Source organism: Rousettus aegyptiacus, unplaced genomic scaffold (assembly GCF_014176215.1).
Source record: "Rousettus aegyptiacus isolate mRouAeg1 unplaced genomic scaffold, mRouAeg1.p scaffold_m13_p_2, whole genome shotgun sequence".
NCBI classification, from domain to species: Eukaryota; Metazoa; Chordata; class Mammalia; order Chiroptera; family Pteropodidae; genus Rousettus; species Rousettus aegyptiacus.
In genome coordinates, this window is record NW_023416295.1 from 35,452,699 (window position 1) to 35,480,575 (window position 27,877).

Here is a 27,877-nt window from a genome sequence, read left to right on the forward strand (position 1 = left end):
AAAAGGCTGTATTTCCCTCCCTAATGTCTTTTTCAGCGTATAGGGAAAAAGTTAAGGGGTGTGTGTCTGGGGGAAAGGTTAGGGAGGGGAGGATACTCTTTTCTTCTAACAGACTTTCTTAAAAGAAAAAAAAAAAGAAATAAACATTTATTTCTGTGATTATGCCCCATTATGCTTAAAACATAAATGAAATAGGGACAGTTTAAGGCACAGAGGCTCGTGTTCTGATTTGGTTGTTTACCATCAATCAGACCGTTGCTTGGCAGACACTGGATGGTTATGAGCCTGAACAAGCTGAAAAGGGGCAGGAAAAGAAGTGGAGGCAGCATTCTTCCTATTTAAAGCTGCATCGCTTGAAAAAAGTTTTCGCAGTCTGTGCCGGAGCTGGTGCTGAAAAAGGGGGTTTGCGGAGGCTGCCCTGGGGCTGGTGCTGAAAGAAGAGCCCGCAGTTGACTTCATGGTGCTACAATAACCTTAGAATCTACTTTTTACTCCCAGGAGGACCCACATGTCTACTATTTAGACATGATGGTAAACTGGGTGGAAGCAAGACCTCTCCTCATCCTTACTGTTTTATTAGTGCAATTTGTCTCAATAAAAGCCCAGGAAGAAGACGATGGTGAGTTTGCCGTTTGCTTTGCTTGTGTTTATTGCTAGGTTTGGGGAAATAGGAGGAATGTTAAGCCTCAGGAAGAGCACGAAGAGGAGGTTCTGGTATGAAGTTTAAAAGGGGGCTGACAGCACCTGGAAGCGGCTCGGAGGACAATAGGGATATTTGTAAGCCCATAGCTTCTACATCTGCTGTTGGGAAGAGTACACCACTGAATGTTTCTGGGGAAACCTAAGATAAGTCCTTTTGCTTGAATGTGGAGAATGGGAAGTTTAAAAGAAAAGAAGAATGCTTAAAAACAGAACGCTAAAGGCACTTTCAGTTAGAGGAGTTGTGTTCTGTGGGCTGGAGTTTTCAGAGCAAACTAAAGTCGCAGCAAAAGCTGGGTAGGGTGGAGTCATTTTTGTACGGAACTTCTGCTGCTTCATAAAATTCTTTGTTTAGAAAAACCTCTGCAGCCACTCTGATAACCGCTTTTTCTTTGTCTTTGGCTCTTTATTCTTTTCTCTTTACAGACTTTCACTTCTTTCCCATTTGCATTTGTGATCTTAAAATCGCTTTTGCTTACTGAGAGACAGTCTCCTTTATTTCTCCATGACAGAGGCTGATAGAAGCCAGATTTCTTAAACTGTGGTATTTTCCCACCCTACTGACTTGATTATCAGGACAGTAGTGGTTCCCTGTTGAATGGTGGAAGGCAGGAAATCGGCATTCCTACATATAATTTATTTATCATCAAGTGTTTGTATGGACATTGTCTTTTACATACAACTTCCTTTTCTTTTTATTTATAACAAATCTTGCCTGGTTACTATTTATTTTTTCCTTTGCAATTTGCATATATTAGGGATAGGGTGATATGATATGGTTAAGCAAAAATGCATGGCTGCTATAGAATATAAGAAAATGTTTAAATTGGTTTCAATGATTATTAAATCCTTACTCTCTAGGGCTGAAATTTGAAATACAGACATGTACTCGCTTATAATAGGCCATTATAGATTTTCATAACTATTTAACATCAAACTCAAGCTTTTAAAACTTAGCACATTTATTAAACTTTTCTATTACTCTCTTTCATATGTATTTTTGTATATATGTACATATACATACATACATGTGTATATATTTTTAATACCTGCTTCTGTGCATTTTTTATTTCAAGATGTTTATAAAATTAGTCTAGAGACCACAAGTTATAAAAAACATTTAAAGAGTAAAAATAAAAATCTGGGTGAATACCCAACACTCCGTCCAGAGTCCCATAGAGGGGGCACTTTCTAAAATCTTGCAACATATTATGTTACTTTTTATGTTTTAAACATCAGTCAGTTTATAAACGTTAGAAACTATTGAGTTTCTTTGTAATAATGTGAAAAATGTGTTGTTTGGAAGAGTGGGGAAAATAATTGAATAGGACGTGGAAATCAGTAAAGGGAAGGAAAAAATACAGAAAGTTAAATAGAAATAGAAATTCTGATTATAAAAGGAACTTTTGACTCCCCTCCCCTACTGAACTACCAACAACTTTAATTTAAAACTTAGGACAATTTTCCTTGTTAATGTATTTTAAAATAAATAATTTTTAATAAAATATGGAAATACCTAAACGTGTGAATAAACTAAAACAATGTTTCTTAAAGTATACGGTATAGGCCATATGTTAAAAGATCTTCCAAAATAGTTGTAATTATTTTGTAGTTGTTTCTAAAAAATGAGCAGAGTTTAATTTTTGTCAATATTAATTTACATAAATGTTAGGAATGTGATGCTTGATGCAAAAATGTCCCCAACTCCATACCAGCTTTTCTCCCCCCAACATAACCAAACAGCACAGAAACTGAAATTGCAAATATCAGATTTTACCGAAAAAGAGCAATTGCTTGCATATATATTACAAAAAATACATTCTTCTGTTTTGTTACTCATCCAAACAGAATATATGTGATAAATTTCAATAGCAAAATAAAGTAGTAATAGCCCTAATTCAAGGTAATATAGAAAAGAATTTCAGAATCTAGAGCTACATAACTTCTATTTACTTATCATACATAATTTGGTTTAAGTTGTATTGTGTGATACTTGTCAATACTTTATTTTCCCAGTTCAGGCTTGTCAGAAGCTTAAGTGTCAGAATTTTGAAACACCATGTGATTTTAAGTTTGAGGAAGCGTAAACTTAGGTAGATGCTTTAAACTAAAGAAATATCTAAGGCATACAAGTACATGTTTCCAATGTTAACTTTAAGTCAGAAAATATGATATTGACTTTGCGTACAAATATATCCCCTTGGAAATGTAGAGGCCTGTTATCACATGTAAGTTCATATTTATAATTTTTTTCTTTTTAATATTTCAAGGTATACTTTTCCTCTATTTGGCCATGGTTATTTAGCGGAAATGTAAAACATAAGCAAAGCTCTTGCCTGATAGAAATACTTATGAATGATGAGATAAAGGAAGTGAATAAAGTTTTAGGCCTCTTAGACCAAAATCATTACTACTTCTCACAACATTTTAAGAACTGAGTTGATTTTTTTAAATTTGTAAAACTGAAAGGAGAAAATTTGGGAGTTGGGGTTAACTTTAGTTGAAACTATTAAGAAATAAAAATCAGAGTTAAGATGACAAAATCAGCTTTTCACGAGTTTTTTATGTGTCTTGTGGTAGAGGGTGCTTTGAAAGGTTCCCATTTGTTTTTTATAGGAGAAAATACTAGTGGATTTTCTAAACAAAGTTCTGATACCCAATGAGCTATATACATTTCGTATTAGAAATGGACATACATAATCTTAGAAAATGATCTTTGATATCTATCATTGATTTCAACAACAGAGGAGCAATGGAGAGAAGGGAAAGTGTAGAAATGTACCATTTCTAGGGGCTGTAAACATCAGCGCTTTTCAGAGGCCAGGTAGGTAACATAAACAAGTGAAGCAAGGGAGTGTTTGTATATCGACAAGGGATGATGTGACTGTAGAGAACTGAAGATGCATACCTACTTTAAGACATTTGAAACTAACATTTTCAGAAAGCATTGCATAAGCCAAATACAATATATCTGAGTGCCAAGTCTGGCTCATGGACCATAAATTTGCAACCCTCTTGTTACAACACTACGCTGATATCCTGGACCCAAACCAACTTCCCATTACTAAGAGATGAGGGTCTCACAATCTTTTCTATATCATGATCTCCTGCTTTTTTGTTATATATGTCTACCATTTATTTCATCATTAAAATACAAATATGAAGAAGTGGATGCTTAACACTCAGCAGTACTTAGATGGGATCATTTTAAAGGAGTTAGAGAATATGACTAAATAGCTTGTTCAAGATACTTGTTCACTTATAAATTGTTTTAAACTCATTTCTATTGAAAACAGATACTTTGGATCATTTAGTACATGCAAAGTTTACTTTTATAATGGATAATTTAATTTAGATTCAGCTGCACATAGGAGAATGCAGTAGTTTAAACAAATAAAACTAATTTTTTTTTTTTTTTTTCATACATGAAAGCAGCTTTTAGTTAGGTAGTGAAAGGCTGGTACATTGTCTCTACAAAGTCATCAGGGATTCAGTCTCTTATAGCGCTCTACTTTTATATCCCATGGTAAAATTCTAACTTTATGATCCTAGATGGCTGCTGAAGCTCCAGCCATTACATTTACTTTCCATGTATCTATGTAGAGTATGGGTGACAAAGGCTGTGATTCTCCCTTTTTTTTTTTTAATGGAGATTATTAAATATTCATACCATTTAAACTTACTTATAGTTGGTCAAAATTTAGTCATATGGTCACACAAATCTACAAGGACAGCTAGGAAATAATCTTTTAGTTGGGTGGCACTGCAACATACTCTACTAAATAGAGTTATATATGTTATAAAGGATATAAAAGGGAGAATAGCTAACAGGAGGTCACTGTAGTCCCCACCACAGTGAGCAAAAGCGTGAGCCCCTTTTGGTGGAATAGATCTGGTTTCAACGGACAGAATGTAGTTTAGTCACCAGGTCTGCTGTGGTTATTGTTCATTTCTGAGTAGAGTATGAAGCCAAGAACACTGGATGGCACTTAAATATTAGGTAGCAATTCTTTTGTTTCTTTATCCTCTTCAGAGAAATTTAGAAGTACTTATAAATTTTATCCAAAATAAGTGAGCCTTTATTTTGAAGAGTATATATATTTATATATTTATAGATTAGTGGATTGATAGGTATAGTGAATGCTTTATATTACAAACACATGTATACCATGTTTTGACCATGACACGTTAAGTTAGTTGGTAAGCAATCCACAGTAAGTATTTAGTTGGCTATGTAAAGAACCACCTGTAGGTCTCATTACTAATAATAGATTCTGGGCTTCCTCTTTTCCAAATATGCTGATTTAGTGAATGTGAATGGGATTTGAGAAGCTTTCTAGGTGATAATGATTTATGTTGGTGAACCACTGTATTAAATCTCTGCCTTACATGCTTTTGATCTTGATAGGGACCAGTTGGCTTCCTTTTCCAAGGCTACACACTGTGACTTTGGTAAAAACTTGCTATTGTGATTATTCTTTTCACTTGTAAGGCTACCTAATTAAAGTTTGTAGACAAACCATTGCAAATTCACCATCGTTTCTGGAAAAATAACTCAAGGCTCAATCCTCCTCTTGGTTGAGTAGATGAATCACTCCATGCTAAGAACAAAAGTTATTAAAGCTTATTTCTAGGTGAATATATAGTTTTATTTTTTTTTCCTCACTTTTACTTCCTGCCCTTCATACTTTTAGGACTATCACTGCAGACCCAAAAGTCATTGTGTTGACGGTTCGAGAAATGCACATAATACAGGATGTGTGGTAAAAAAGGAAAGACAAAGTTTTGTTTTGGGGATCAAAGACTTAGAAGATTGAAGTCCTGTTAATCCATGGCCACAGAATGAAATCTTTTTTTTTTTAAATCAAACAGTTTGCTTCTACTTGAAGGATAATTCATATATCATCACTTGGCCTTATATAGCATTCATAAAATGTATAAAAATGAATCACTTTTTGACTTATTACTTTTTGCTTTTAGACTATAACATGGAAAAGTTTAGATTTTACATATGAGAGATATAGTAATGGTAAGGTAAAAAGACTACAATTGTTAATTATTAATTCATCTAGTATATAGGTTTGGGCAAATTGCACAACTTTATATAAGACAATGGAATTGTTAGGAAGATGTTGACATTTCAGTTTTGCTCTAATTTTCTTTCTACATAAATTTTATGGTTATTTTACCTAAATTTCATGTAAAACTGTTGAAGTGTTATATTCAGTATTTAATAGAGTATCTACTCTTGCATTGCATGGGGGGTTAGGGGATAGTATATTCTATGGGAAATTTTGCCTTAAAGTTGTGATCAATTGGTGGCCTTAGTGGTTTTATTTTATTTATGTTTAAAACAAAACCTTTCAAAAGAAATCAAGGTGGTTCTATCTTGTACTGAATATATTCTCTAAGGAACAGTGTATTAGGTAAATTGTGATAGCACAAGATTTTTACCTACACATTGCTTTCTACAAAGAAGTCAGTAATGTTAACAATATTAATAAATTAATATTAATATATTAATGTAGCTTTGTCTCTATAGCTTTCTGGTATAATGTTTAAACTCAAAAAATGTTTATATGCTCTTTTTTAAAGTTGAGATCTAAAAAGGAGAAAAGATAGTCACAGTTGTTTCTATTCTTTTTTGAGTGTCTGTTCAATCTGAATTATAAAATTGGTTTCAAGATGACAAACAGTATATTTTTGGTGGAAACGTGGCTTGCAATGTAAGCATCACAGCCTTGTAGTAGTATAAAAACTTTAGTAAGTGAAGTAAGCCTGAGTTCAGCCATCACTAGAAGAACACCTAGGTTCTGGTCCATCTCTGCTATTTAGCAGTTTTGCCATCTAAAGAGAGTCATTCAACCTCACTGGGCTTTTGGGTCCTTCCCTGAAATTGGGGAAATTTTATGCAACCCTGTTAATCTGATGAGACTCTTAGGAGGATCATCTGGGAACATAACCTGAAAATAATTTTAGAGCACTTAAATGAGACACAGAAAGTGATATTACTATCTGATTTCAGTCATCACTCATATGAACCTTCATGGTCTATTTTTGATTTTCACCAGATCTTTGAATTTATTTTGAAGAACCTTCTAGATTTGTTGTTTTTCTGTATTTTGTTTGTTCCTCATCTCCTGAGGGAATTTGCTTCACCAGTCATGCTCTCTTTTCTATAACTTTAATTACTTCCTTTCTATGGACTCTTTCCTCTTAGCCTGTAAACAGTATAGTTTTCTTTCTGCCTCCACGCCCCTGCTCATCTCACTGCACTCTGACTTTTGCCTTCTCCATTTTATTTAAGCTGGCCTAGGAAGATGAGGACTGGCATGTGTGATGTTCCAGTGGACCTTCTCACCTACTGTTAGTCCTCTCTCCTTTGTTTAATACCATCGACCACCAGCTTTCTTAAATTACTCTCTGAAGATTCTTGCTCTACCAACCTGACCTTTCCCTCTTAGTTTCATGGGCTTCTTCTCCTCCTATATTCCTTAGCACTTGTTTTCTCATAGGATTTTTTCACTGGTCCTTTCTGTATTTTCTCTTCCTACATCATCTATGAATTTTACTCACAGGATTTTGCTCTACAGCTAAATGCTGATAATTCTCTCTCCACCCCTGAGCTTCCACATGAACTTCAGAATACCCAACTTCCACTGGATGGGCTGGAACCACTTTAAATTCAGTGTATCCAAAACTCAACTCATTATCTTCCTTTCAAGACAGGATTATCTTTTTTATATCAGTTAATAGCAACATTATCCTACCTGATGAAATTCAATTAAAATTCAATTAAAATTCACATTCAAGCAAAATTTCAATCATTCATGAAACCCTACCATTTTACCTGCTAAATATTTTTCAAATATACTTCTATGCTGTAAATGCCTAAATGTCAGCCCTCATCGTCATTAATTGCAGTAATCCCTGGCTTATTGCAATGGCACCTAAATTCGTCTCCTTGCTTCTCAGGTGGCCACTGCCCACTGGCATGTATATAGACCCCAACTGTTGCCACCATGATATATAAATGAAGTTCGAGTATGTCATTATCTTCCTTAAAGCTTTAGTTGACTCCCAGAACTTGAAGAAAAAAAATAATGTTCAAGCTCCTAAGCATGGCATATAAGATCTTCCATGATCTAGCCCATTTCAGCTGCCATTCTTTGCCTGGTAATATGGAATTACTTGTAGTTCTTACCTTCCACGTAACACACACACACACACACACACACACACACACATTTCCTTTTTTTGCCTCTACTTTCTATGTTCTACTCCATGTCATAAATTTATTTTATGTATTATGTACTTAGTTATTCTGTACATATATTCCAAATTAATATTATTTTTCAAAATTAAAAAAAATCTTTCTACCATTTATTCATTTAAGTATAAGCGAATTGATTTCAAATTCAGACTTTGCAAATTATATTTGCATATTCTTGGGCAATTTCTTGATTTTTCTTTTAGTTTTTTTATTTATAAAATTGGAGTAATAATATTTACCTTAAATAATTATCATGAAGACTACTTGTATATAAATCACTTACATAGTAGTATGGCTCCCAACAAACAGTAGGAGCTCATCAAACTATAGTTAATATTATTACTCTGTTACTATTTATAATAGCAATAATAATAAATGCTTATAAGGTGATTATGAAAACTAAAATGTTAGATGTTATAGAAAAAATAGATAACTTTTGCTCTCAAAGAGATTAAAGTCTAGTGTAAAACTTAAAATGTAAATTTTATATACATTATGGTCATTTTCACAATACATCGGCATTTTTATCAAACGCTAAATGGTGTGTATTAAAGCCTATTAAAAAGGTTTATTATTCAAATAGAAGAGTTTTATTGTATTGTCTTCTATGTAGGTTTACTACTAAAAAAACAAAGAAATAAAAACCTCTTTCCATTGGAGACTTTCTAATGACCATGTGATTTGAAACATCACTCCCTCTCTCCTGTTTCACACCCTCCCACACACGTTTCATTCTCTGAGATTGTTCCCAGTGTGTGGGCAAGCCAACCATGATCCATTACAAGCCCCAGTGCTTCCTCATGCCTGTCTACCATCTCTGTCTGTCTCAGAGTTTACTTTCTGAAAATACAATCATCATAAAAGTCTCTAATAAAAGTTGGAAGCTTATTTTCCACACTGAGCATTGCTCTGGGTTGCATTTGGAATGAGAGGAATTGCTTCACTGCACAGGGATTTACAAGGCAGTGCCCAGAACTATTTGGATACAAAAGTAGGGGTGACCATCTTTTCCCAGACTTTGTAGCACATCTCTTCATTTTCCAAAGGCTGCTGGTTTTTTCACTCCCTTTACTCCCAGTTTTGTGAAATTGGCTCCAGAAAGCAGAAGATGATGTAGGATATAGACACATTATTCATACTCAGACTTTCCATATTTTACTGCACTTTTCTTTCTTCTCTGTTTCTCAGACTTTAACAAAATGATGGGTTTGACTTGGAAGGAGGTACGCACATGGAATTTTACCAGATAATTTGTAGCTATGAATTCTTTTAATTAAATCTTTGCTATTTAATATGGTTGTTTGGCTTTAGATTTTTTTCATTATGAAATTCTAAAAATATGGATAGTTCCCTCAGCAAATACAATTTATTTATAGAGATTTAATATTTTCACTGATCTTAAACAGCAGTTATATGTTTATTATTTGCTCCCATAGTAGAACCTATTAATCTATGCTAGTCTGAAAGTATTTTTAAGCCTTTTATTACTCATTTTTTTCCAGTACTTTATATTGAAGAAGTGATTAAATTACAGTTTAATTAAGAACAACATGTCTCTCACATTCGTGCTAAAATTTTAGCTAGAATTTCTGGTAGGATGGACTGGTGTTCAGTGAGTTTAACTGGTGACCATGGAAAGATAAATTGAAAAAAAAGAATTCCTAGTTTTCTGGTCTTTGGCTACAAACACAGAACCTCTGAAATTGTAGTATAAAAAAGACTTATACTTTCAGAAGGGCACAGACTATTCTAAGAGAAATGAGTTATTCCAATACAAGCATTTTCTTTTACACAAATTTGTACTGGAAAAAAAAAAGGGCCTTGGGGCCAATGAAGGAGAAGCAACTAAACATTCTGTTAGGGAGCTTGTCTTCAACCCTTAAGGTGCTGTGTTAGGTCTTCCGGAGTGCTCATAAAAAAATCTCACTTCTTTTCTTTAATCTTTCCCTAATTCCTCTTATATCGTCATCACTACTGGTTAGAATGGGCATGTGTTTGTGTTTTTATTTTTTCCCCTTATACATAGTAAAACAACTGAATTTTGCTGAGAAATAACTAATAATTTCTGAGATGGTGGAGTTCTCATTAGCCTCGTAAGATTTCAGTATACTTAGAATCTGTTTGTTTTATTTTTTAAAGAGGGGTAATTCCTTTATGTAGAGAATGAGACAAAATTGAAACAGAATTAGTTCCATACAGATAAATTAGTGAATAAAAAGTTCCATTAGCAGTATTTGTATTTGGGTACATGGAAAATGATGTGACAAATTAAATTAGTACTTTTAATTATAATTAAATTACTATTTTAATGCTGTTTTGGCATAGCCATAAACTTGCCAAAGGTACACTCCCCTGAGCTACCATGTGTCCCTTCCACATTTGTTCCAAGGGTGCAATGTTGCAAAAGTCCTAGGAAGATGAGCAGGTGCAATTCTAGGAAAACAGTTCTGAAATAGATTATTTCATTTATATTATTTAGGGAAATCAACTTTCAACCTTCTCTCTGTTTCAGGGAAGGGCATTCAGGCTTCTGCTTGGGAATCAGGATCTTACAGTACAGCTCCATCTGGGTGTTGCTTTCTCAAATTTTGCATTAAATTACAGACTTTTACTTCTAGTCTGACCTATCAGAACTTTTTTTTTTTTTTTGGCTTCATCTTCTTTCCTATTCCATAGGGAACTAATATAAAACACATGGCCCCTCCAAATATTATTCTAATGCACAGTTTTAATAATATTACTCCCTTGTAATGTGAGCTCGTTATATGGTAATTTGCCATTTTGATCTCTTTCAATATTCTCTGGCCATCTGAATCAGCTGATGTTTTTGCTCTGGATGAAAACCCCAGTATCACATGGATTCTGGGGCTCATACCATAGGCAGATGAAATAGAACAGTGATGGACATTCTGTCCTTGTCCAAGAAGGGTTCTACAATCAAGACATTAGAGTCACTTCAAGTTCATTTTAATAGAAACTTTAAGTTGCCTAAGTGTAATCAAAATGGAATTTTGCTTACCAGATTCCCACTGTTTCTGATATGGACTTTTGAATCTCTTCAGGATAGAGCCCTATGATCGTACACCATTTGGAAGGCACAAATGCGTGATGGGAAGATGGGTTCTCTGTGGGTATGCAAGGATTCCAATCAACGGTTGGCTCAGATAGCCTCATTGAAATACACTAAAATATAAGGCTCCAGGCTGATGTGAGGCTCCATGACCAGACCTGCATCATATTGTTAGATTTAGAGAATTCGAAAAGGTTGGGGAAGTTTGTGATATCTCTTAATTTTCGTTCTTCGATTCCTCTAATCTTTTTTAACCCTATATTCCTAAAACATAGTCATTTTAGAATAAATAAGCAAATAAGCCGTACCACAGTAACATATCTATTCTTTTGCACTAACAGTATGTATACTGTCAATTAGGCCGATAGGCAGCAGGAACAGGGCATTCATTGTCTCACAGTGAGATATTTTTTGATTCTGGGAAATTCCCTCAGTTCCCAATCATTACCATTTTTTCTACACTGAGAGCCTTTAACATTTGGCAGTTTATGCATTTAGAACTTCTTCTTTTCCTTTTAGTTTCAATAAGCAGTTAATAGAGTGTGGATCTCTGGAGTCTCACATTTAAGTCTTGACTTTGCTGTCTGCAACCTTGTGACCTTGAGCAAGATACTGATCTTTGAGATTCAGTTTTCTCATCTGCATATTGAAGAATTAAATTAAAATCCTCAGGACTACATAGGCACTGAAGAAAAGTGGATATTATTAGTACTTTTAGGATGCATGCCCTCATTGGGCCAGTTACAGATTGTTTCTCCATAACAGAAATAATTTTCATAATATCATTCCCATGTGCTAGGTTTGATAGGAGAAAGGATGGGGAGCAGTGAGTCCTAAGCAGCTGGGGCAGAGCAGAGAGTAAGAGGGAGAGTTATAGTTGGGAAGTTTGAGATGGCAGTAATATATTTTTCTTTATAGTATGTTTTTCCCTTGGGCCAGGCCTGTGCTCAACTCTTGATTATTTACCAAACAAGTCAGGAAAAGGAAATCAGCAAAAACCCTTAAAGTTATATTTTGGTATTAGAATACATTTCACAAATTTAGCAGTATATATACTCATTTAATTTTATTCTTTTTTCCTACTATAATAATTTTGACAATTGTTTGCATATTAGGTTCAGGTAGAGTTGTTCAAGAAAAGCGAAACTATGTTCAATACATAAAACATTTATTTACTTTCCTAATATTTTAATGATGTCAAGACAGGCTTATTTGAATCCTGAGCAATGTTTTTGTGAGGGATGGCATGCACCTTCCTTCACCTGGGTGGTCAATGAAGAGTAAGGAGCTGTGTGAGCTCACTCAACTTCTACTAATTCACCATGGCAGTAGGGACTAGAGAGCACTGAGTCAGATGACTGGAACAGAGTCGTGACTCTGTTCTTATAAATTGCTTATAAATGTAATGTGTTGGTGCCTTAATTTTCTCATTTATAAATCAAGGGTAACACTTTTTATTTTACTACCTCACAAGTTCAAAATAAAGAATTCATAATATTTATGGGAATTCTGTGTCAGCTGTAAAGGCCTCTATAAACATAGTGCTACAGTGCTATTAATTTATCATGCCTTTCCTGTGATGAACTGTTAGCTGAATGCAAATTAAAAGTTTTCTTTTAAGTAAATGATAATGTTAATAATCCAAAGGAATATAAAACTCTTCATAAAAATGAAAGAAAGCAAAGTTGCTTTTTTTAAAAACCTTGAATCGAGGCAAGTAAAATACCCTGCTTATATAACTGTTTAGAAACCTCCTAAAGCTCCCAAATAGGAATTAAATAGGAAAAAATAAGAATAGAGGCTTTGACTTGAGGATAAACAGAACAGATGGAAAAACAAAACGTGGTTTCTCTACTATAACTGGACTGTAGTGCCTCTACAAGCAAAAATGTAGCTTCCTGGCAGAAGGCTGAATCCACTATTATTACTACTTTTTCCCTATTCATCTCTCATCAGGAAGCCTGTCTCAAAATCAAAGTTAAGCCCTATGGGCCTGTTTGTAGTATGGTATCTTTTTTCCCTGGGTCAGAAGGTGACTTTGAGCTAGAAATTTAAACTGGTGACAAATATCCACAACAATCTGAGCCAAGTGTTTAGACGAAGGTTCCATCATCCCTCAGGCCTGTCTACTTTCTGGTATATTTTAGGACTCTCTACTTGTACAGAGAGAAACATGCAGTTAAAGAGATTAGGGCCTCCACTAAATAGACTGTTACTTTCTTTCATGAATGAATTGTGGAAATAATTTTAAAGAAAAGCTTCTAAGTTAAAACTGGACCAACGCACAGGAAATCTGCATTCCAATTGCAGCTCTGTCATGAATTAACTTGGTGACTTTGTGTTAAGTGACAAAAATTCTCTGAGCCTCAATTTCCTCCTTTGTAAAATCTATGGTATATTATCTAGAATCACTTCCTGCTCTGAAAGTCTATGACTATAGAAGGTTTACATAAATTTACTTCACAGGTCAGATTTGTGCTATGCTACTGGGAAGAATCTCATGTACACGTTTTGGTAGATTGAGGCACCATTATTATCTCTAAAGGTAATTTGTGTCTGTACTTTTAAATTAGGATTTGAAGTTTTGATCCAGGTTTCTAGTTACCTATGATCCATTTCAGGAATACGGCTCCCAATTTGTAACTTTGTAAAATGATATGTTTTTCAGCCATTGGTTTTACTGTTTCCAGACACTGTTATAAAAGGAGATTGTAAAAAAAGAAATCACAATAATCTGGCAACAAATTTTGTAGATTTCCTATTAATTTTGAACTTTCCAATTAAAGGTAAAATATGCAAATATATCATGTGTTGTGTTACACTGTTACAACCATAAGACGCAGTGTTCTCTAAGTACTTTTTGCTGTTCTTCTGAATAATTAGAATTTAGCAGTATCCTAGACTCTTGCCCTTATAGCTGATAGATTAGCCTTTGCAGTGGAGACTCTGCTTACTTTGCCTGACAACCTACTAAGCTATTATTATCAAGCCTTAAAAATAAAAGAAAAGGACAAAAAAAATTGAAAGGTTATGGATTTTTACCTGAGGAGTACATCATGGGATTGTCGTCTTTGTTCTTGGTTCCTTATTTTATATTTATTCTTGAGTATGTATGTATGTATGTATGTATGTATGTATGTATTTGTAATAATGTTTGTTGGGAGATATATATGTATTCATCTGAATATTTAGAAAGTTTGATTTTTTTCTATTGACATTTCTTGAGCACAGAACTTTTTGGAGCATGCTGCTTGTCCTTTTTCTTCAGGGAGAATTAGACTCCATTTCCTTGTTTCTTTTCCCAATTTCCCTTTTTCATGAATAATGACCTAGGCCTTTAAACACTTAGTTTCGCAAATCCTGCTAGAAATTCACTTCCAGGCAGTCTGGGGAGAAAACAGCCTTAAAAGAAAAGTCTCTACAAGAGCATGTGTGTCTAATCCAGGTTCATAAAAAATTTAGATATAAAACCCAACAAGATTTAAAAAGACTACTCACAGATACTCACATCCATGTTCAAATCAGAGAACCCAGTGGAAGAAAACCATCAGGGTCTAGCTTAATGTACACTTCCAGAGGTGAGACTTGGTCATTTTAAAGCACTTGACAATAATTTACTTTTGGGGGGAACATAAATCTCGTTCTATCCACAAAAGCCAATATAAAAGTATGTTAGTGACATTGGTATTTGCTTTAGATAATTCTGCAAAATTTGACTTTTTATTAAAAGAAATAGTACTCTGATCTCAAATTATGGTGATTTTGACTTGCTTTTCTCCACAGAAGAGGATATCTCCACCATGCAATCTATGAGGTAGTTATTTCGACTTCTTCATTATTCACTAATTCACTAAACATTTACTAAATACCTATTGTTGAATAGGTGCTTTACTAGATGATACAGAAATAAATATTTAATCTTTGCCCCCAAGGAGCTAATTGTCTGATGAGGACAAATTAAATCAAGGACAATACCATGTGGTCTGATGGAGGCACTAGGGGATAGGAGGGGAACATTAGAGGACATCCCTGCCGTATAGTGCCTGAGAGGTGGAGGGCTGGGGGGAGAGGTGAGGGAAGGTCTCAAAGGAGGGAATACCTGAGCAAAGTCATTCCCCTGCATTCACTTCAGTAGGTACCTACTACATGCACTGCACTGGCTCTGTATCTGACTTTTATTTATTTCTTGATAAATCTCAAGAAATGTGATTAATAATTTAAGCAAAATCTATTTCTCTTGATGGTTCAAAATTAAATGACTTCTCTACGTTAATTATCAGATTGTTGCCTAATAACATTACTTAGTCTTAGTTTTTATATACATAGCAGCAAACTTTTAAAAATTAGAATCAGCTTTTATATATAAATTAGCTATATTGTCTTTTTGTGCAAATCTTATAAAAATACATACTTGAAAGCATGCTACTTGACTACTAAGTAGAAATAAAGATAATTTTTGTTACTTATTTTATCTATAGTGACTTTAGTTAGGCTATAGGGACATAGAGATAATTATTAACACATTATCCTGTATTTAAGAGGCATCCGTAATGAGGGGACTATGAACAAATAACTAAAACACAATATAGTAAACATGATGAAAAATAATTGCATAGGAATATCCAATTTACTTGTGAGAGCAAGGGTTGGTTTTTTGGAGGACATAGAGACGGCAGGTATAGACTATTCTTTTTCCATTTCCTATCCACTAAAAAGCTGAATTGTGAGGGGAAAGAGACACAGGATCATAGTCGAGATAAGAAGTAGGTCAAATGAGGAATTTTGTTTTATTTTGTTTTCAGATGACGGGATGGGATGTTTATAGGCTGAGAGTAAGTGTCCCATGGAGAGGGAGATGTCGAAGATAAAGAAAGGGCAATACAGATCAGGATACAGAAAGGCACAACATGGGGTATAAAAGTAGAGGTGTTAGCCTCAAAGAGGAGACTGGATGTTATTATACCTTTGACACTAGATGCAAAGAGGCAAAGATGCAAACGTAGCTTCAGGTTAAAGTGATATGTTAAGGGTACAAGGGGTGACAATGAGAGGTGGTTGTGCTAGTTCATGCCTGAGTACATCGACTGTTTTAAATGCCTCAATTATTTTAATGCCTCAGTTATTTTAATACATCATTTTTAAACACAAAATTTAATCAATTTAATTAAATCAATTAAATGACATATATTGGGCTGTCATGTGAGACCTACTCTTCTTTCTACCTACTTCTCTGTTTGTGTAACATGATGTGAAGATAAAGTTATCTGTAAGTCATTTGTTTTTATTGGTAAGGTTGGTTACTTATCAAACAGACCCTACAAATGCTTTTGCATCATGATACATAATGTTTCTTTTTCCAACTGGGCAATATGCTATTCTTTTGGATAGTCAGCTTCAACGTTCCATCGGTTTCTAATGCCTGATCATTTATTTGGTCCTCCTTTCACCCCCTCTACCAGGTGTTCCCAAATCACTAAATAAAAGAGCTTCACTTTCTCAGGAAAAGCTGAGGTTTGCTGTGCTGGCCAGTGGTCTGTATTCAGTTGACATTCATTTGTAGAGTTTTCTGCCTCTGTAAATAATAATACCACACTATGTCTTAGTAGGATAGTAGAGTTCACAAAGCACATTCATGCGTTTGATACACTTACGAAACCTAAAAACCTTAATTTACATATGAAGAAACTGAGACTCACAAGCGATAAATGATGCAGTGGTTGTTGGATATATAACGTAGATTTTCTGGCTCCCAATCCATAGCTCTTTCAATTGTATCTTATAAAGAGGGGAAAAGGAAAGGAAGAAGATAGTTTTAATCAAGAAAAGTGCTCCACACTATGTGAAAATCAAGTTTGTTCAGTGCCACATTCTTAAAGACCTCAGAGAGACTAAACCTGTGGCAGGCAATAATTAAGGAAAGTATAATTTAATCTTGTAGAATCTAAGGTTTTTTTTTTTTTTTTTTTAAGATTTTTTTTCAGACCTGGAATTTGGGGATTATTATGAAGAGCTGTAGTGAGGAAGAAATAACCACACAAGTTTTAATTTACCCAACTAAAAATTTTACTTGAGGTGAAATAGGAAACCCGGTGAGAATCTGCATAGAGATAAAAACAACTGCTATCACGGGACAAGAGCCAAAAATGACTTTTGGAAAGAATAATAAATAATGCTGGTTTAACATTCAGTGAGACACCTCTAATCATTAGGCTTTTTGTCCTAGCTTTATATCCTCTATTGATTATGAAATTAATGAGATAGTCATTGGCCAAATATTATTGAGTGTTTCCTGGATTACTGGATTCTAAGTGCCATGTTAGACACTGAAAGTAGAAAGAATAAGAAATAGCCTTCATACTTAAAGAGTTCCAATATGAGAGGTACAACTAGCTATTGATATTTATAAAGAACGAATGGATATATAAATAACAACATAAATTTAGATGAGTTTAAGCTGGTCTACAAATCAGTTGAAAGCTATAAAGATCAGACATCTGAACCAAACATATTCAGCAGGAAGATCTCCAATGCAAATATTTATTTGTTTAAAAAAAACATTTTCTTCATGCTGTAGTGACATTTTTTTTTAATCAAAACATTTGTTTGAGTTTCCATGAAAGTTGTAAATGAGTTAAAAATTTAATCACTTGCAGAAATGTTTTACTAATTTTTGTGAGTGCTGTCCACTGATAATCAACTTGCCAATAAAGTATATTTGTCTGAATTCTGTGTACCAAGCAAAATGCTATGGCGCACTTAATCTATATATTTATCAATAAAGTCAGAAGCAGAATCCTTGGTTCCTGACTTTTATAAGTTTCTGATTTAGTTGCAAAGTAGATACCTGAAATAATTAGGCTAAGAAATAGGTTATATAAACACTGAACAAAAATATATTGAACTTTTGAGAATAAGCCTAGAGTAAGTTCAGGAAAGGAAAAAATCTGCTGGAGTTGTAAGGAAAATGAGTGACGGTTTCAGAAAGGAAGCAAGCAGGAGAATATACTGTGTGGAAGCCATCAGAAGGGTTCTTAGAAGTGTTCATTTGTATCTCTGTAATTGTATCACAGAGATCCAAGGGACTGGTGATGGAGGAAAGGTGCTGAATCTGGCACCGTGGAGTTTTCTGATGATCTTTGAGAGAATAGTTGTCCAGACAGTTATGAATCAAAGTAAAAATTTCCAGAGCTAAAATTTCTTATACATGCTAATACAGTCATGCATGTCTTGCTTGCTGACAGGGATATATTCTAAGAAATGTTTGTTTGGCAATTTCATCACTGTGAGAATATCGTAGAGTTGTACTTACACAAACCTAGATCTCATAGCTTCCTATATGCCTAGGCTTTATGCTATAGACTGTTGTTCCTAGTCTACAAACCATGCAACTCTACAAGACAACACAAGATTAAATCATATGCAAGAGAAAATTATGCAATCAAGAGATGGGTAAATACTCAATGTGTTAAGCTACTACCAGTGTAACACAGCGTATTGTTTTACAGCAAATATTTTTTTGGAAAGAGTACTTTCCGAAATAATGATAAAAAATATAATATAGTAAATACATAAACCAGTAACATTATCACCATCGTCAAGTATTATGTAACTGTATATAATTGTCCATGTTGTACTTTTACATGACTGGCAGCATAGTAGTTTTGTTTACACCAGCATCACCACAAACATGTGAGTAACATATTATGCTATGACATTGTAATGGCTATGACGTTGCCAGATGATAAGAATTTTTCAGCTCCATTATAGTCTTATGGGACCACTGTCTTATATGTTTGCTGACTGAAACTTTGATATATGGTGCATAACTGTATATTAAGTAGCCATTGTGTTAAATATTTAGCTAAAATACTACTCATCTAATTTTAGTTCCATATTGTTTTCTAATCCTAAGGACCTATTGGGTATTATTAATGGAATACTGGGTACAATTCATTGGTGTTTCCACTGCGTTAATAATAGTTTTAGTGCTAGGAAATATTCGTAGTGCTGGTGAGGTATTGTGCAAAAGTAGAGCACTGTGGTCAGTAGATTAGATAAGAGAATTGCAAGTCTTTTTTCAGCTCCTGGACAACTCCAGATATGTGGTTGTGCATCTTCAGGGAGAATTCCAACAAGTGAGATTACCAGATTGAAAGATAAAGAAGAAAGAATTGGGCTGTGATTGTGTGGCTTACTTAGCTTATAGAGACTTAGAACATATCCTATTTTTCCTACAATAACTTCTTTATTAGTCTTTTAGAAAATAAACTTTTAAAAATTAGGTATCACATACATATAGAAAAATTCAAAAATCATAAATGTACAGCTCAATGAGTTATCACAAATTGAAAACACCCATGTAACCACCACTGAGGCTAGGCTTAATTTTTAATTTTCCATTTTTGTTTCAAGTAAAAATTCAGAATTCGAGTATTTCTACACTAGTGTCAGAAATATACTCTATTCCTGAATGTGTAACATGAACAACGAGCACTCATTATCCTAGTCAAAATTCTTTGATGGTGCGAAGAATGATATATTGTAACCTATGAAGTTTTTCCAAGTACCATTTTTTTCCATGGCAGAACCAACTCTTTTATCCATAATACCAAAGGTGGAGGGCTTTTTCATCACATAGGCAGACCATTGGATTTGAACTGAAATCTACCTCTGGCACAAAGTATTTAATGGTGATAAAGTCAAGGATGCGATAGCTACTTACATTACATAAAATAGATGTGAAAACACATATCACAGAAAAAAAAGAATTGCACAAAATCCTTTTTGGCTTGATGATATTTAATCTATATGTGACAGGAATATGTGTTACCATAAAAATACCACAAATTTCCATAAATCACTCAATAAAGTCATTATCATGGACCTGATTGGTCATGGTATGTAGCTTCAGCCATTGCTGTGCTGATTCTCAGAGACTCTTCTTTTAATTACTGGCATAATTACCTAAAAACTTTGACTTTCTAATTAAAATTCAGCAAATATTTATTGACATGTACTGTGTTCTAGTTTATTATTTCAGTGATTTATTGATGGTAACAATGTTAAGTAGTTTTTTCAAACCAGCACATACCAGGAGGAGTAGGACATTTTGGCCAAACTCTTGGCAAAATTTTATTTCAAATAAGAATACCACAAAACATTTAGTTCTCCTGAAGAATTAGCCCACATTTTATTTTTGTCATCCAAAGCACATTGTATTCCAAACTTCCTGTTACTGGTATGTGTAAAACACATTTCGAAGTAGAGAATAGTTGAGGTTGGGATCTCATGTTGTTTACTGTGTTTAGTCAGGTTGGCAGAGTGGTGCAAATATCACTTTCTCTAGCATAAGAACATAGGAGAATCCTGTCATTATTATTGAAAATAAATTATGAGATTATATTCCTGTTCTTTTTAGACTGTTTATTTAAATACCTTTCACATGCCTTTTTAGCTCAACAAATATTTTAAATTTTTCTGTACCACTGTTTTGTTTTTTTGCTTGTTTTGGGATTAAAGTTCTGAATATGTTATTATTTGTATATGCTTTAATAAACATGGAAGAAACATTAAAAAGAAAGCAAATTTATACAACTTTTGCTTTTAATGTGATCTAATGATGTTAGCATTATTTGTATTCAAATTTTCATGTCTCTCACAAAGCTCATTTGGAACATTGTTTTGCTATTCTGTCTGTCTATCATCTATCATTTAATTTTCATTGAACTGTACATAGTACTTGGCTACTTGCTTTATTATAGTCTCAGTGTTGAGTGCTGTCTATTGGGGAGATGGGTGAAAAATATAGAAGGTAGTCAGAGCTATGACATAGTCATATTAACAGTTGCCTAGATTGAATTTTTCATTTTGTTGATGAAATCTTATTTTTCAGCTACCATGGCAACTGATCCTCAATCATATTTCCACTATTTTATTGAAAATTTTTAGAGTAACTTAGGAGACCATATGCTTATTATATTCTGTAGTGTGAATTAATACTGGATTTTGTACTAGCTTTTTTGGACATTTCAGAAGATAATGTGATTTTACACTGTCAGTTTAATGGGATTTATTCTTAGATAACAGATTCAAATATTTGGCACAAAATGTAGTTGAGACACATCTATATATCTTGGTATATATAAAAATAACAGTATTTTTTTTTATTAATGCATCAATGTGTGATAATATTTTGCTTATTTAATGCATATATCTCATTGGGGCAATCTGTCCAACAAAGCAGGATAACCAGACTGTTTAAATTAATATATGAGGGCAAGGTCATCAGTATATATCAGGAAACAGAGCATATTTGAAACTTCCAAGTGTTGATGAGTCCTTATGAAAGGACAACATATCAAAAAGAAGAAATAGTACATTGATTTGTTTTCAAATGTGACATAAATTATAATTTTCTGGTGTCTTTTATTCTTTTATTTTTAATTCTACAGTCTTCAACATGCATTGTCAAAAGCTAATTCCCTAAAAATGGAAATTAAAATTCACTTATTTAACAAGTATTTCTTTACTGCAATATTACAGACACAAACTGTGGCTCTGGGGATATAGCAATGAGCAGGTCTCTGACCACATGAAACTAGAATTCTACTGCAGGGTGTGGCTCACAAATAACGGCTCTTCAGGGATGCCTGTGCTCTAACTCCTTTGACCTGTGGATAGGTCACTTCATGGCGTGAGAGAGAATTGAGTTTATAGATGGCATTATGACTTTAAGAGGGAGGTTAACCTGGATTAGCTGGTGGGCCCAGTGCAATCACAAGGGTCTTTACAAGAGACAGGAGAGAAGCCATCAGGGAAGACGATACAGGAGAGCAGATGGAGAGTCAGAGGGAGAAATTTGGAGATGTTGCTCTGCTGATAATGAGAACTGAGAAATATTCTCGGTGGAACCACAAGCCAAGGAATACAGGTAGCCTCTGGAAGCTGAAAAAGCATTGGAATGGAAGCTCTTCACTAGAGCCTCCAGAGGGGATGCCAACACCTTACTTTTAGCCTGTGAGACCCATTTGGGACTCATGGCCTTCAAAACTGTAACATAATAAATTGGTGTTGTTTCAAAACCACCAAATCTGTGGTTGTTTATTATAGCAAGTATTGAGAATTAATACAGTGGGATAAGACAATATATGAACAAAACATTTTTTTGTAAAAAATAGATAATTTCTGATAATAAGCGACATGAAGGAACTAAAATAGAGTTCTGGAGCTGTGTGGCCCAGTATAATATCTGTTAACCAGTTGTGGCTATTTAAATTTAAATTTCATTTAAAAATTAAAATTTAAGAGTTTAGTGTGGCTAGTGACTATTATATTGGACAGTGCAAATAATAGAATGTTTCCATCATCACAGTAAGTTCTCTTGGACATGGCAGTTCTGAAGAGTGGTACTACTTTATATGAGATGGATTCTGTTTGTGTGAAGAGCTGAATGAGAAGGAATCAGGTATGTGAGAGGCCATGGAAAAGGCATTCCAGACAGAAGGAGCAAGATACAGAGAAATCAGTGTTTTAAGTAAAACAGAGGGATATGATATTGAGCATTTTAAAACCTCCCAATGTGCGTTAGAGAACATGATTACCATTTTATTTTCAAGTATTCTTAAAGAACCACTCATTCATTCATTCATTCATTCACTAAGCATTTACTGACAGCCTGATTTATGCCAGATAAATATAAATAAATTGAATATGACTGAGATGCTAAACTAATGGAATTCACATTCTGGTAGTGTTTTCTTTTAAAAATTATGGTTTATTTTGATAGTTTCAGAAGGCCATTGATTTGGTAGTGGAGGGTTAAACTTCAATTTTGCATTGTTCTAGGGAGTACAAGGGAAATGGAGAACTGGCAGGATTCTGCTACACTGGGGACTGCCTACCACCTGTCCAGTATCAAAGACATTTGCCTGGTCAATTTGTGGAAATGATTCCCTCTTGGCAAAAATACAAATTACATCAGTGGAAGAAGGAGAAGTAAGAGTCATGAGTTATGGCTCTCCTAGCAATTGAGTCTCATTTTCAGTAAATTTTGTTAGGTTCTTTTCCCAAATCTTGCCTTAGAACTTTATCTTGATAGTGTGTATGTTTACCATTGCAGTTTTTGTGGTATATTCACTTCAATGTTCTCTTGCAGTTTATATTAACGATATTGACTTTCAACTATTATGTCTTATAGAATTAAACATCAAGATTTTCTGGTGTGGTTTCTCCTTTAAGGAATTCAGAGACTGTGTGTGTGTGTGTGTGTGTGTGTGTGTGTGTGTGTGTGTGTGTTGTGTGTATGTACGTGTGTGTGCGCGCACGCGCATGCACGCTTTTTGTTAGCTTGATCATTTGTTTTAATTTTTATCTTTATTTTACTTCATGATGCTATAACATTGACTCATAAAATACATCATTATTAACATGATAGAAAGTGCCAGAGTGTGCAGTCAGTGGGCTGCAATTTTCCATAGCCAGAAAGTATTGGAAAGCTGTTACTCAAAGGTAATGTAGAATCTCAGGGGATCTATATGGGAACTACCTTTTAAGGCAAATGCGTCTTACCGGTGAAAGTGATGGAGGATGATTTCCAGATGTTGGAATGCTTGTTTTGGCAACTGTTACAGAAAACTGAAACATGTCTTGCCAGAACAACCAGAAGGGATGTGAAGCACTGATGTAAGAGGGATCAGGCACATGGCAAGCCAGGCAAACAGAACTCAGAGAGCATAGATACAGGGAAGATAGTAGAGCCAAGAGAGCAAAATTTGGAGGCCCCATTATCGCCTGTAGTGAAAACATGTCTGCTGCTGTTCTGGGATGTACACACAAACTTGTCACTGCTGTACCTTCATTATCTTCCTGTAAGAATTGATGTCAGTGTGTTAATCAGGGAAACTCTTCCTCGTTAGTATGTTTATTAAATTTTATGGGATTAGTAAAACATGCATAACTGGAGTCAAACAGAAATGTCTTTAAATGCTGGGTTCATTATTGACTATCGACTAAGTTTGGTTAAGCTCTAAACAGTTCAGCTTCATCTGTAGAGTGGAGGTTATAATGTTGTTGCCAAAGAACTGTTATGAAAACCAAATGAAATAATGTATGTGAAGGACATGTATGAATGAAATTCTCATCCCATCTGCCCCTTCCAACCATCCTCCAGAATTAACATTATGTTTTTGTCCTGTTGGGAAAAACACATTTTCAAAAGACATCTGGAGATTGAATATAATGTTGACAGACTTACATATTGGATATTTTCAGCTAGGTTGACTTTTTGTGAGCTCTTGTAATAGAATTACATAGGCAGCCAGGTATTCTGTCTACTGAAATTATTTCCTAAAAGGTGAAGAAAATATGAAAATGAAAATCCATCTTTGATGGAATGTGTCCTTTTACACATTTTGATTTTCCCCCTCCCTTCTACAACACTCTCTGTCCCAGATCTTTTCTGAAATAGAGATTTTCTTTTTTCAATCTCTGTGGTAAGCTTGGTTTTGGCTAGAAAAAACCAGGCTCTTCCAAAAGGCCAGTTTCTGCAGGATTTGGAACCTAAAAACCCAATTCACACTGCAACTATTTTCCCAAGGGGTGGAGTGACGAGAGCCAAGATAACAGGAAGAGATCCCTGTGGGGAAAAAGCTCATTCCACACCTGGACACTTTTCCACTGTGAATTTGCAGGGAAAGCTTTGAAGTCTGGATATGGAGTTGAGCTACACTCTGTGTTGATCTTCCTGCCTCTTCAACTCAATACATTAGCTGACCATGCCCTTTGCCATTCCTGCTTTCTCTGATGAAATATCACAGAGATATAATTAAGAATTTTTTGGTATCATGATTTTGTGTAGCCTGAAAGTCATAGGGTGCTGACCTTACCTATTATTACACCTGGAGTTAGAAACCTTCAGCATAAATCCTAGCTTCTCCATCTACTAGCAGTGTGATCTTCTATCATATACATTAGCCTAAGGTTCTACATTTCTAAAATGTAGAAGATAAGAATACTTGCTCTGACTACCTTGCATTGTGTGAGGATGGAATATGTGAAGTACTTAAATCACAGTGGATGACTCCCTGCTCAGTTCTCTTCTTGAGTTTTTGAATAGTTTTGTTCACACCACATTGTAATTATTTGACTCTTTCTCCTTAGTGACTAAAGGATAGAGATCATTTTTATTTCTGTGTATTTGTCTCAGCCCTAGTACCTAGCACTTGCTTGATCCAGGAGAGGTATGTAGAACATTTCTAAGAATGGGGCCTCTGAAGTCATGCTGCAACAAATCAATATCTCGGGCTACCTTGTTCTATGTGGCTTTGAGCAGGACAGTTAACTTCACTAATCCTCAGTTACCTTATCTGTAAAATGGGATGAAAATCGTTGCTTGCCTATTTTATTTATCACACAAGAGAACATACCTATAGCATTTAATACAATTTGTGGTATGAATTAAGCTTACAAAATTCCCTTTTATTTTTATTATAGAGACTCAATAATTTCTAAAAAATATTCTCAATGAATTTTTCTTTATATCATACAATTTTTTTTGCATTAGTTGATCATACTTTTTTTCCTCCTAAATTTTAAAAACAATTTATGCCTTGATTTATAAGACTTTATCTTTTAAGCTTCTTCAGCAAACAAAGAAAAAACACAGTTATCTTTGTAATATAAATAACTAGAATCATAGATCCAACAATACAACTTTCGGGTCAACTTCATAGTTACATGATTTTTTACGAAGCACAATGGCTTTTAAAAATGTCTTTTTTAAAAATCAGTTATTACTAGGATATAATTACCAAAGCTATTGAGGACTGTGTAAGATGTGTGCAGTAAAGAAACTCAATTACAGTAGAAATTTGAAAGTAATTATAGAGTGCAAAATTAGAGAAGGTATTCTAGTGCTTTTTTGAAGTTAAGAAGGTAAGACAGTGACAGGGGAATATGTGTTTTTATGGTCTTTCATAGATTTTAACTGAAATATACCTTTGCAACTCATAGTGGAAGGAGGATAAGCTAACTGAAATGGAATTTTATAAAAACAATAGCTAAATGTCAGGTGTTTAATTTGCATATTATCTAAACCATCAGTTCTCTTTAAACATTTGCCATGTATTCATGACTTCAGTCAAGGATACAATAGAAAATAAGATAGTCAAAGCCCAGTTATGACTTTTGTTGAGAGATTGATTATCTAAGTTACGAGTGTTTTCACTCTGAAGATTGCTTCATTTGTCTTTGCGCCTTTATTAAATATAAACCATAAGCCCATTTTGGGACCAACTATAATACAATTTACCAGAGATTGCTTTATTTTAAAGAAGATACATTTTGGAAGTAGTCTAGGGAATAGGGTAATTCTATTATAATAGAAAGGGTGAAGTGATTTTCTTATCAGAAAAGATAAGACAGGATAACAAGGTAGGAGCCTTGTTAGCTCATCTTAAATATTTGAAGGGATAAATTGTGTGGAAATGAATTAGATTTAATTTTTTATAACTTCAAGAGGCCAAGGTAGCTCACTCCATAGGATGGACAGTAAAGACAGGATGATTTTGACTGCCAAGTAATCCGTGATATGTTCATTGATTCAATTGAGGACTGCTCTGCTCTGTATTTATACATAGAAACACTCTAAAATGTCATGTGGGATTCTGTTTGGAAGCTTTTTGTAACGATGACCTAACCAAAACAGAATGGCTCCCAATGAGGTGGTGAACTTGCCATCTCTGGAAGTAACCTAGCAGAGGCTTTGTAGTCACTTAGGGACTGTAGAATTCCTAAGAAATTGGAGTAAATAGCTTCTTGTTCCCTTCCGATGCCTGTGTAAATGAATTTAGTGTTTGAGGAACCAAAGACAAGCTCCATAAGTTCATTCCAGAGCAAAGATCTGAGAATAGAGGTTATCATAAATATTAGGGAACATTTATTGTATACACAAAACTCATTATCTTTTAAGTTTTTTTTTTTTTTTTTTTTTTTTTTTAATGAAAGTGATGAAATCCAGGCCTGGAAAAGAATTCTAGTTGGTGAAATTTCAAATAGAATTTCCTTCTATGCATGGTGTCTCAATGATTTTTGTATTAATTAACGTAACAATGAGATTTGTGTTTGTGCCTCGATTACTTGATAATTAGCATGAACTTTATTCACTTCCTATGCTCTCACTTGTCATCTGAAAGCATTTTGGATATAATTTATTGTCTATTAAGTCATCTCCAAAGTACAATTGTAATATAGGAAACAATCATAACTGTACAATTGTAATATAGGAAACAATCACAACTGTTTAGTGGCTGAACAATTGATAGCTTTCATTTGACCTTGTTATGGACTGTGAGCCTGTTAGTTTGTTCAGGAATGTAATGAGTGAGAACTAGTTTTCCATATTAACCTCATATGTAATTACATAAATTAAAGCAAACCATAACAACTGAGAGTACATGTAAAATATACTTCACAGAGGGATTTTAAGGCCCTTATATTGCACCAAGCTTGAACTTACATAGCTGTATATGACATACATCATTTCTGAAAAATGTATATTTAAATTTCTACTATAACTTGACAATGAACACTAAGTAAAAGGTTCTGTTTTAATAAGTGTTATCATGAAGTTTTTCTCTAGAAAAATTTGGCTATGGAAGAGGAATGTCAGTATAGAAGGCCACGTTTTTATTCTGTAGGTTAATAATGATAGAAATTTGAATGCTAGCCTTCCAAACTTTCGTGAAACCACTAATACTGAATAGGAAAGGGAAAATGTAGAATTTAAATCTAAACCTACTGGAAAAATCAGCCATTTTTAATACTCTTAGTTTCTTCAT

General features: G+C 34.2%; 1 protein-coding gene across 1 annotated transcript in view; it reads left to right on the forward strand.

Moving 5' to 3' along the window:
• The first annotated feature begins 289 nt into the window (after window positions 1-289).
• COL5A2 (collagen type V alpha 2 chain) overlaps window positions 290-27,877 on the forward strand; it is a 134,253-nt gene continuing 106,665 nt past the window's right edge. Inside the window, exon 1 of the mRNA XM_016148931.2 lies at window positions 290-619. Within this exon, the coding sequence (XP_016004417.1) occupies window positions 526-619 (94 nt within the window). The 5' untranslated portion in view covers window positions 290-525. The remainder of the gene's footprint in view (window positions 620-27,877) is intronic.